At 33.9% G+C, this 12,500-nt stretch overlaps 1 protein-coding gene across 2 annotated transcripts in view; it reads right to left on the bottom strand.

The window, feature by feature from the left end:
• LOC131927666 (uncharacterized) overlaps positions 1-10,688 on the bottom strand; it is a 34,869-nt gene extending 24,181 nt beyond the window's left edge. The window contains exons 1-7 of one of the 2 annotated variants that reach the window (XM_059283421.1): positions 10,594-10,688; positions 9,569-9,631; positions 9,249-9,329; positions 8,796-8,983; positions 8,012-8,255; positions 6,119-6,178; positions 5,328-5,724 (exon numbers count right to left, since the gene is read on the bottom strand). In XM_059283421.1, the coding sequence (XP_059139404.1) occupies positions 5,666-5,724; positions 6,119-6,178; positions 8,012-8,255; positions 8,796-8,983; positions 9,249-9,329; positions 9,569-9,623 (687 nt within the window). In that variant the 5' untranslated portion in view covers positions 9,624-9,631; positions 10,594-10,688 and the 3' untranslated portion in view covers positions 5,328-5,665. Of the gene's footprint in view, positions 1-5,327; positions 5,725-6,118; positions 6,179-8,011; positions 8,256-8,795; positions 8,984-9,248; positions 9,330-9,568; positions 9,632-10,593 lie in introns of those variants that run through there. The other variant, XM_059283423.1, reaches the window with a different exon arrangement.
• Between the last annotated feature and the right edge of the window lie 1,812 nt (positions 10,689-12,500).

Genomic DNA, 12,500 nt, shown 5'->3' with positions numbered 1-12,500 from the left:
ATTAGGATGCACAAATTAACTTGACAATAATGCGAGATAGTAGTAGGCCTAGTTAATCCTACTAATTTCAGAAAGTATTAATTAATTAGACATCGAATTACGTCACATTTGAGGTCCGATTGCATTGTCTTGTGGTCTTGACCAATGTGCTAAAATTCAGAGAAATTGGTCGATTAGAAGTGCTCGAAATTTCCCTAGCCGTTTCCAATTATGACGACAAAAGCACGAAAGAGAAAACAAGTTAAATAAAAGCTTGTAAAAAGCATGTCTGTATACTGAATTGCCATCCCCCGAAGTGTAATTTTAGAATATTCTAGAAAGCTTAGGAGTGGTGTATCACCCTTTTTTTTACTTTCTCGTATATACGAATTATAGAGAAAGTATTGTAATCGACAAAAAAAAATCGAGATTTTACAAATCTCGACGTTTTACACCTCGCTGATACGGAAAAACATAATTTTGCAATCTTGTCCGTATGTCTGTGTGTGTGTGTGTGTCTGCGTGTAAACACGATAACTAGAGTGCCGTTACAGCTAGGTTGATGAAATTTTATATATAAGTATTTTATCAAAATCGTAGATCCTGATCAACGTTTGAGCGATTTCCGATAAACAGAAGTGGTACGTTTTCTACTTTGAATTTTTAAAAAGCCTATAACTTGAGTACTCTTTCATATAGATAAATGAAATTTCACATGTAAGTAAAAGATCTAATTTTCTACCTTCTGTCAAATTTTGAGTAATTTCCGTTGACCGGAAGTACTAATTTACGCTATTTCTGATTTCTCAAAAACCGCATGTAAATTTATCAAGTACTCATAATATTGCGCACTATTATGCACATTTTATTAGGCGTTCACTTGGTGTGCAATTCTTTTTTTTACAAGTTTCCATTCTATTATAAAACGTTTAAGTATTGGACACCAGCGAGAAAAGTCTCAAAGGTATTTGAGAGGTCCATAAATTAATTTAGAAATCATGCATGGCATAGTTACAATTAACATGGTTATAAAATCCTGTCTGTCGGGTTTTTTTTCGGACTTTACTAAAGATTGGATGTATTTGATGTTTTTAATATTTTTGGTAACTAAATAAAAATTTACAAAAAGCAAAAACAATTTGGTTTTCACGTGTTATGGCGACATAAACAATGGCATCCTGTTATTCGATAGGCCGCCATAAATTTTATTGTACACATTGTAAGCTAAAATAGAAAAGCTAGGTTATGGGATTTAAATTTGCATTGTTATTTAAAAACTTGATCTGCAAAGTTTTGTAAACAAATAGTTATCGACCACTAAGTTACTGTACAGCCTATCAATATTTGTCTTACGAAAGTGGAACATCCGGTTATAACTTAGGCTTGATGAAAATAAATAGAAATTTAATGTAGCCTTAAACTCAACAAATTATTTTCAAGTTCTCTGGATTTGCAACTTTTGTAGCATTTATTCTAAAAATATAAAATTTCTAAATTAATTTTAGGCTTAAATTTTTTTTTTTTTTTTTTTTACGGTCTAAATCTAAAAAGCACGTGTTTATTCCATGTCAACAATATTATGGAAGAAATCTCGTCAACTCACTGGTGTCCATTAAAAATGGATTACAAATATTATATATGTCCTGAGTTGCCATCCTTCGTAGTTTTATATTAGAATATTCGAGAAAGGAAAGTTTAGGGGAGATAACTCCCGGTTTATTTATATTTGATGTAGTAGGTAGAGTCGTAGCCCGCTAGAGAAACCTGGTTCTGCACTCGCGGATAATTGACGAGGTGAGTAATACGTTCCAGAGGGGCCCTTATTATAAATGCATATTATATATATATATATATATATATATATATATATATATATATATATATATATATATATATATATATATATATATGTGTGTGTGTGTGTATGTGTGTGTTTGTGTGTGTGTGTGTTTGTGTTGTGTGTGTATGTGTGTGTGTTTATATGGTAAAAACAGACTTGCAATCCATCGGACGAAACTAATTGAATTTTGTTATTTCGCAGACGTGCTCTTCCTCTTCTCGTATGGTCAACATCAACTTGTTGTAAAACATTTTTTAAACATTTTAATTAATTAAAGTTATCCGCTCTACTGTTATTAAAATGTATCCATTTTCTAGGAATCTAGCCCAGAATAATATTTGACATTAATTAGTTTAATACACACACTAACAAACACACATATTACATATTATATATATATATATATATATATATATATATATATATATATATATATATATATATATATATATATATATTATATTTATATAAAGACCCATAAATATGCTTAGGTCAATAAACTCAACCATACGACCTAAATAAACGCAAGTACGGATGCGAAAAATAAATTATTTTACACTAGCATAAAACCATTAAACTAAACAGCTCTAAGTCACTCTGAGTGACAGCATTGTAGCCCTACCCCTCCTCTCCACACTTATGATTAATTTAAGTGGTCTACCTGTCTCAACGGGCACCCTAAATGCCGGGACAAAAGACATTTATTTATTCCATTGTGAGCCGTCGTCTAGAATATTACCCACACCCGTCAATTACCCCAAGGATTCCCCCCCCCCGGTATCCTTACCTCCCCAAACACCCGGAATTTCCACCCCCTCCACGAAGTTTAAGAATCTGTCTAACTACAAATCTGCACCTATATATTATATTAATCCTAACCTTAACAAAACTATAACTGAACTCAACCGCAACCCCGGATATTCGTTTAAGGCTAACCCAACAACCCAGAGGCGTTGCAACCCTTCCCGGCGCCCGAGGACAAACTTTCAATTTGGCGCCCCCCCCCCCCTCAACTTTTTTATTTGCACCCCTCCCCCCCCCCGCTCAAACTTTCGAATTGCACCCACACCCCCCCCCCCCTCAAACTGCAACAAAATGAAGCTAAAATGACATTTTAATTTGTTTTTACAACCAATTTTGGCGCCCCCTAAAATGTGTCCCCCCCTGCCCCCCCCCCCCCCCATCGCTACGCTCCTGCAACAATCCTAACCCTAACGCTAACGCTAACCCTAACCCTATCCCTAACCCTAACCCTATCCCTATCCCTATCCCTAACCCTAATCATAACCCTAACGCCAACCCTAACCCTAGCCCTAACCCTAACACTAACGCTAACCCTAACCCTAACCATAACCCGATCAGGCCATAAATGAGTATCCTACGTTCATATATTTGTTTTGTATATATATATATATATATATATATATATATATATATATATATATATATATATATATATATATATATATATATATATATATATATATATATATATATATATATATATATATATATATATATATATATGGGGTGGGGGAAGCCAAAAAAAAAGTTCGGTATTGGCCCTTTTTTTCTAGTTCCGCCACTGAATGGTAGTACATATTAATGTTAGATCCCTCAATTCTTATTATTGACAATTAATGTTGAGCCACCTTATCTCAAAATGTTTTAATGACTGACAGTGTGTCAACCAGTAATACAGTCCACCCCACCACTAAAACATTTAAAATAGACCAATCAACCTTGAATCTTTGACAATCATGGCGTCATAAAAACAAAGCGTTCCGTGCGGTTTTGTCAGCCATTTTCCAAACAATGAACGGTTGACAAGGATTACACCCCTCCCCCTTCCAAAACCATTTAGGCGTATGTTGGTAGACGCACTCAAATCAGGATTGACAGTAACGGTTGTGTATGTATAAGTCCGCATATTGTGTGCCAAACGATCGAGAACAGGATCATGAGCTCCTCCACTAGTACGAGATGGTATAAGATGTAGAGTTGTTGGTCTGTATCGTCAGTCCTTGTTTACATAATGTTTTACGACAAACACCTACTGTCATATTCTGACCAATACAATTTGTTAAACAGCTTTTTAATATTATAAACCTAGATGGTTAACATTTATCTGCAGCCATATTTTACAAAACAGATAATCCAGCATCAAGATTAGCGATACACTATCAAGTTCAACTTTTATTCAATGCTGGATTTCAGTCGTGAGTGTCTAGCACGTCCTGCGGTTGTGAGGAGTCTATGTGCAAGATTATAATTCTGAAAGTCAATGATCCTGTGGTCTATCACTGTGCGCATGCAACATTCATGTGTCTTCAGTATGCTGTTGAGTCTGGTAGACTGATGAAAATATCATGAGCCTCCTGGACAATCCTCAGACTCTTGGCTTGGACATTCCTGAAACTGCTGGACAACTCTGAGAATTTTTCTTTTGCAAACCTGTGACTGCTGGACTAGCACAATTCTGTGGTGTGATTAACAGTATGTTTGACAATCCTGGGGCATTTGGAAAATCATTAAGATAGGACAATCCTTAGCCTGTTAGCCATCATTGAGACAGTTTAACAATAACCAGACAACTAGACAATCCTGAGTCTGCTGAACAATCCTGATTCGGATCAATATCTCAACGTCTTCCTCCGTGTAAGTACAAAATTAAATTATTATAAAATGTATAGCCTGACAGTAACAAATGTTCACAATTTTATTAATGCCGTGAACATAGCAGTAGATAGATTCTAGTTCAACTATTTTTCAGCTCCAATTAAAGTTCTATTTTTTATCTCTTTAAACCTACTGCCTATTTTAAAACTATTTTTAACAGTCAAAATTATTTCTTTCCGAGTCATCTTCACCAACTGCTTATTTCAAAACGGATTTTTACTTAAAGTTTGATGTTGTTTTTATCTTGAAGCTATGTGTATTTTAAACAATTGAATATATTAATCTCCGTCTTTATTCTATTGCCTCCGCTTTGGTCGATGAATAAGAGAAAAGAAATCGTTCGCGGTAAATTTTACTTGCAAAACGTTATAGCTTAGATGCTGCTCGATAACCAACGTGAAGAAAAAATCATTGCAATGCTATTAAAGTCAGGGGGAAACTACCCTTACGGAAAGTTAGTGCCTGGTTAAATTCAGGCTTTACATTCATGTTTTAATCTTATTTTGTTTTAGCGCTAAATGTGTTTTCTATCACACATCGGTGGTATTTATTTGTAGAATTATCTTGAACAGATGTAGTGAGTTACATTGAAGTACGTAATAAACTGCTTCTGTTTAAGAGTATTTAAGACCGTTTCTGGACGCTACACTGCGACTACTGGTAGAGATAAAATATTATTTTAAAATAAGTTAATATCTAATAAGCATTTTATAAAATGCACGCATACTAATTCTATTTGGAATTAACAGAGAAACATTAAAACAATCGTATTTGCTTTAATATCATGCAATCATTTATTTAATATATTTTATAGAGAGTTTTACACTTATTAAAATTGTTGGTAAATGAATAATTTCTTAACAAAGAAAAATGTATATGGTTAAATATTGCTGGGATCTGTTTTAATTATTTTTTTATGTTATTATAAACATTTTGATAACTAAATAACATAAAATCTATGATGTGTAAACATTTCTTTGATGGACAAATGTGTATAGTTTTTAAGGGGCATTGTTTCTAGTGTTTATAAATGCATTCTAATTACATGCAAAATTACATTCTAACAGGAAACATCAGGTAATAAAAAATCCATAAAGCTTGTGGCCATGATGTTTAGCTCTACGCTGTTTCCCATTTCAAGACATTCATTATTTGTTACTTGAATCATTAATCATTAAAGATGATCTTGATTAGAAGGACAACTACGATGCCAATGATGTTAGTTCCTGTGGATTATGTACATATTAGCTCGGATATATCTTCCAGCAATTCTAGTGTAACTAAAACATTAACACGATAAAGTTGTAATTAAACGAAATTCTAACAACAATTGTAGAACAACTACTGTAGCCTTATTGCAATAACTAAAGTCTTCTATTTATACATCATTCACACAGCATTCTGAAACTTTACACCAATTTGTGACCAAAATAACATACTGTCACGCACACCTACTAATTCTATTTATTTCCTCCCCTCTCCCCCACCCCCCACCCCCCACTATAGTTTCCTTCCCCACAGTCTGTACTTAGACATAAGTTTCAAAATAATAAGAAAAGAACAATCTTAGGTACAAATAGTTTTATTCTCCAAACTAAACAATATCACATAAAGTATTACCTTGATTGTATCCATTTGTTGAGTATCCAAAAGTGAGAGAATTGATAGGGTTCCAGTCATCTATTTCAAAGTAGGAAAGAGTATAACTTAAAAAATAATGCAAAAAATTTCAAAAAAACATTTTAAACGTGGCTTAAAGCTTTAACTGGACATCTATAGATCTAAAATTATTACACATATATAATTCCGATCTAACATATATTCCTGACATATATATGAAAAAATTTATTTTTAAAATTCTGTGCCATCCGAAATTTCATATCACATAATACGTATGATATTATCTCTCCTCTACGCCACATTTCTTTTTGCACTTGATAAAGCAATTTAATATACTTTTCTTACTATCAATATACGTACTACATTCATTTCAATAACTATAACGAGCCGACCCTCGGCGTCGCATACGCCACTATTTAGATGTTTTATTTTCTACTTCTCAGTACTTCATTATTTGTGAATTTGACACTACCGATGCTTCGACTAAAATTATTTTGCTTTAAACGTTTAAAACACTATTAGTAGCTCGTGAAGGGCGATTATCCTCACCTTCCCTCCCACTCCCCCTAATAGCCGTTTCTAATTCGACCCGGCTCTAAGAGTGTAAACATTCAGCGTGAACCGCAGCTCATCAGACTGGTAGGGGTGGGGGTGATAGCGATATTGACTGTTGCAAATGCATGGAGAGCGATGGAGGGGGTGGTAGAACGGTTAGAGAGTTGGTGTGTGGTGTCCAGCATGTTTGGGCGACGAAGAGATTTGTATATGGATATGTATTTTTATAAAAAAAAAGTAGGTTGTTTATTATCTCTAGTTGCAATAATAATAATATATATTTTTTTAGAAACGAAGGTTATTCATTATCCCGAGTTGCAATAATTATAATATATTTTTATAAAAAAACAAGGTTTTTCATTATCCCGAGTTGCAATAATTATAATATATTTTTATTAAAAAAACCAAGGTTGTCCATTATCCCGAGTTGCAATAATAATAATATATTTTTTATAAAACACCAAAGTTGTTCATTATCTCGAGTTGCAATAATTATAATATATTTTTATAAAAAAAAAACCAATGTTGTTCATTATCTCGAGTTGCAATAATTATAATATATTTTTAATAAAACACCAAAGTAATTTACTATCACGAGTTGCCATAATTATAATATATTTTTATTTTAAAAAACCCAGGTTGTTCATTACCACGAGTTGCAATAATTATTATAATATATATTTTATAAAACACCTATGTTGTTCATTATCTCGAGTTGCAATAATTATAATATATTTTTATAAAAAAACAAAGTTGTTCATTATCTCGAGTTGCAATAATCATAATATATTTTTTATAAAACACCAATGTTGTTCATTTTCCCGAGTTGCAATAATTATAATATATATTTTATAAAATACCTATGTTGTTCATTATCTCGAGTTGCAATAATTATAATATATTTTTATTATAAAAAAAACCCAGGTTGTTCATTACCACGAGTTGCAATAATTATAATATATTTTTTATAAAACACCAAAGTTGTTCATTATCACGAGTTCGAATCCCAGGCTGGGACCGTAAGATGTCCCTGCGTCCACCCAGCTCTGGTGGTTACATAACTTACCTTAGGGAACGCAAAGGCAGCTGGGCTAATTGCTGACCACAGTAATCTTTTATATGCCGAGGTCACAAATACAGGTGAATTTAAACCGCCTCAAACACCTTAAAGTTTCGTAAGTTAACTTTACTTACTTTACTTGTATTTAGAATACGTTACATCCTAGACCCTCATGGCATCTAACATAGTACAAAATAAATCACCAACAACAACAATTAGCGTCACACAAGGTGTAAGCTATGCCGGAACAGATTCGTTGTACTTCAGATATAAATTACCTGGCTTGATTGTTGTGTCGAACACGTTACTGCACTGGTATAACTGATCCTCCCAATCTGGGTCGGTATCGTTGAAATATCCTATCGTGTGCAAGCCACCCCAAACCGCGAGCCTATATTTAGATCCTCTAATGGGATAAAACTTGACGGAAATTGTATCGTGTTCGTTATCGCCTGTGCAATTGCATCGATCGCTTGGTGTGTTGCAATTATCGTCGCAGGGGTACAAGTAAAAGCTACATATCTGAAATAATAAATACAAAGTTTAAATATCCTGAGATGTGTACTTACTTTTGATTATGAAATGTCAATTTAACAACTACAGAGATTTAACTCTAGAATTTAAATAAATTTGTTAAATCAAGCACTGTCGATTCTAACATAATAATGTGTTGTTAGAAAATATGAATTTATATACATAAACGGAAGTGCTTCATTTTAATACTAAAATTTTAAAGAGTAGAAGTTAGTGAAAAGAATAGATGAAATCTATAGTGCCCATTATCTGACTTTTTTTTTCACTCTGGCAATAACAAATTGACCAACGCGAAGGATTATAGCCGTTTACCGGTGCTAGGTAAAAAGCACTAAATTCTCTAAATCTCACATTAAATATAGATGACTGAAATGAAGAAGCAAATATTTTATTAGCATATTACTTATTCTCACTTACATGATTGATATATTTTACAAGGGCCGGCAACATAAAATGCCTTACACACGACTTGATAAACATAATAATACACAATACACAATAGATTTACATTGGATAGTCTCATCTTACCCCAGGCCAAAATATACCATAGTCATATTGAACCAAGTAGAAGACACAGGTCTGGGGTTGCGGACGTTCAAACCCAAAAGCTTTGATACTTCCAGTAATTCTTCCAGTGTAGCGGCAATTAGAAGCTTCACATACTTTTTCCCATCCGTGTATGGTAGGCTCAAATCTTGGATAGCGACTGAGATTGCCTTAAAACATAAACAAAAAGTGGCTTTTTGGTTGTGTTTTTTATTTTATTTTAGAAAATATATATTTAGTAGAACTGCAACAAGTAAAATGTTGATTCGCCTGTAGCAAAACACTGGTTTTAATCAAAACGTAAAATCTACAGAATATTTTTCATCTCTTATCTTTTTTTACAATGACATTGTAGCGTTGTTTAGTCACTGTTTTTAAATAATCATAAGGGCTGAAATTTTTTTCTTTTTTTTCGTGGTCTGTTTTGGCTTTTACCTTTTCGTGGAGCGTTGCATGGCTTAGGCTTTGTTAGGTCATATGTTTTAGGTTCAAACGTTGGACGACGGTTTACTGCACCTTTAAAGAGAAATTAAAAAAGAAAATTGTTATATGTCAGATTTACCTTTGCAAAACCTGCTGATACCTTTCTAAAAATATGCTAACATTTAGATTTATCATCAACAATTTGAAACTCAAAAACACATCTAATCTTCCCTCATTTAATCTTTATAGATACTCTGTTATACGTATTGTAGATAGTTTGTAAGTAACGACCGCCAACACAAAAGGATATAAGAACGTCGCAATGGTTCTACCTGAGAGGTCAATATTGAAGGTGAAGAACATCAACAACACCAGAGCTATCTCCATCTTTCTACCTGTTATATGAGGAATTCTATTGATTGCGTTAGTAATGTAAATAAAGCTACAAACACTATTGTAAATTGTTTTTAATCATGTAGTTTAGCTCTAAATTCTTCAAGTATTCATTGCGTGACAATTATGCTTTTTTTACAATGTGAATGCAGTAATGCCTTTTCTATTTTACAAAAAAAGAAGGCAGTGTCAATATATAAGAAAACATTGTTAATATTATAAGCAATTCAATGAGTTAATCGATACACTATACCAATAGCAATCATACATTGTTCGTAAACTAGAAAGCAACTCCAATCCCGGGGGGGGGGGGGGGGGCGGACACTGTTAAAAGTATATATTTTCTATATAAATTATATAGGGGGTCGGCGTGGTCGAGTCGGTAAAGCTCATGGTTGCTAAACCGAAAAGTCTCGAGTTCGAACCCTCGGGCAGATGAGGCTCGATAGCTGGGGACAGCCACTCTTCTAGGAGAGACAACTCCAAAATTAAACAACTGCTGCCTTGTAGTTTGTTCTTGGTTGGACAAAGGCTATGGAAGCAAATCCAAAAAGAAAAGCAGGCTGAAATCGGAGTCAATGGCCTCAATGGCGCATAACCAGTTGACACGTAACGCTTAATTGTGTTGAAGGCGCATAACCTGTTGACACGTAACGCTTAATTGTGTTGGAGGCGTGGTCGAGTCGGGGGGGGGCGGTAAAAAATTTTCGGGGGGGCTTCGCCCCCCCCCCCCCCCCCCCGAAGAGATGCCTGGAAGAAACTCTGAATGCAGAGAGGCATTAATTAGAATTTATTAGGCCTAGATATAGACTATAGAAAACTCTAAATCTAAAAAGATCTAGATCTAGATCTAGAAGCTATTAGATTATCAACAAATATTTTTATAAACCTAAACAATATAAAAATCCACTATAAAAAAACTAAAATATTTGGTTGATATACTTGCCGCATTATAGATCTATACCTTTATCTCATTATTTTTTTAAAGGTTCATAAAAGGCTACACAAAAAAATTTTTGCTGATGTTGCCGAGTTTTAAAAACAATTAACCGCCTGTTGTCTTTTTTGTTCAGATCAGTGTTACTGAATCGTGCAAATGTATAGGAATTCCCGTAGTGGTATAAATTTAAATGTGCATTAGATATGTGAAAGAAAACAGGAAAATGTTTTTCGTCAATTTTACTTTCCCGTGTACAGAGTATAGAGGAAGTATTGTAATCGTGCACAAAAATCACATGCAATTTTGACAGTTTTCATCGTTTTACACCTCAGTACTTTAACATATACTTATTTTAATCGGGCAAAAATTATAAATGCAGATTAATAAAAATGTCGGCGTTTAATGCGTAATCTAGTCGGAAAAACTGGGCTTTTCAATTCTGTCCGTATGTCAAAACAAAGATGAAGGAGGCCAGTGTTTCTTTTTTCTCCGGGGTGGCACTTGATATTTTCGGCGGGGGGGGGGGGTGACTTTTTTCGGGTCCAACCCCCCCCCCCCTCCCCCCTCGAATAGATGCCTGGAAAAAACTCCATTAATCAAGTTAGTTTACGAAGTGTTGCATATCGAAAGGATTACAAAGATGAAAATCAGAAGTTAAGAGGATGGTTCGAAAAAGTATTGAAAGCAATCATGCCAAAGGTGCACCCACAGATCTGAAGATACATAGGGCAAACATATCACCCATTAGATACACTATACTGACTGAGAAATTTTAAAAATAATAGTCTGCTTGACAACGTGGAATTTAATATTAATTCTTTTAATCATCCTTTAGACATGTATAACATATAGAAATTTATGTAGAGAAACATTTAAAGATAAACATTTAGATTACTAAAAGCTGTTCAAACTACTTATCCTAAAAACTCTGTATCTCATTAATTTACTGTTTATTTATTTTAGGAATAGGTCTCCGACAAGCGACACCATGAATCTTTTAAGGAAATATTTTGTTCTGGGCTTTTGGCTGGCCAGCATGACACTCTTTGCTCTTTTTTTATGAACGTGAGTAAATCAATTGTTATATATGTGTATATATATATATATATATATATATATATATATATATATATATATATATATATATATATATAAATATATATATATATATATATATATATATATATATATATATATATATATATATAAATATATATATATATATATATATATATATATATATATATATATATATATATATATATATATATATATATATATATATATATATATATATATAAAAGTATGCTGGTTTGTGAGATGGTTTGACCTTAATGAATTACTAAACCTTTCATCCGATCGCCATGAAACTTTGGGGAGTTGATGAGAATACACCATGCAAAATACCTGCGAAAAATATTTAAATTTCGTTTGGGCGGCGCCCTGCAGGGTGTGATTTGGTATCCCTGGGCTTACTTTACTCGTAAGCGCTATGACGCATACTTTCGTTTTAATGAGTGCAATGGACTATGAGTACAATGGGTTACTATAGTCAATCACTAAATCGAATAAAGCGCGCCTTCTGGCTCCCAGACAGGGTGCTATTTTGCGCCATTGGCTTTTCCGTAAGCGTTATAGTGCCTACGTTTATTTAAACAGTGCGATGGACTTTGGATTTTGGATAAGATGGGGTATTATAGTCCTCACTAAACATAATTAGGCGCGTCCGCCAGCACACCGGCATGGTGCGATTTGGCGCCTTGCACTATCCTGTGAGCACTATGGCGCCTACGTTCGTTTTAAGGAGCACCATACAACATTGACACGTTGGCACAGGACATTCGATGATTAAACTAAGCCAGGGGCCGTATGTGGCGCCCTTGTAATATGGGGCTCTTGGGAGCGTCCTTCTGCGTTCCTGACACCTGGGC

This window comes from Physella acuta, unplaced genomic scaffold (genome assembly GCF_028476545.2).
Source record: "Physella acuta isolate Inbredline_101_S28 unplaced genomic scaffold, ASM2847654v3 ptg001428l, whole genome shotgun sequence".
NCBI classification, from domain to species: domain Eukaryota; kingdom Metazoa; phylum Mollusca; class Gastropoda; family Physidae; genus Physella; species Physella acuta.
The sequence above is the reverse complement of the archived record's forward strand: the minus strand, read 5'-3'. Positions and strand labels throughout refer to the sequence as shown.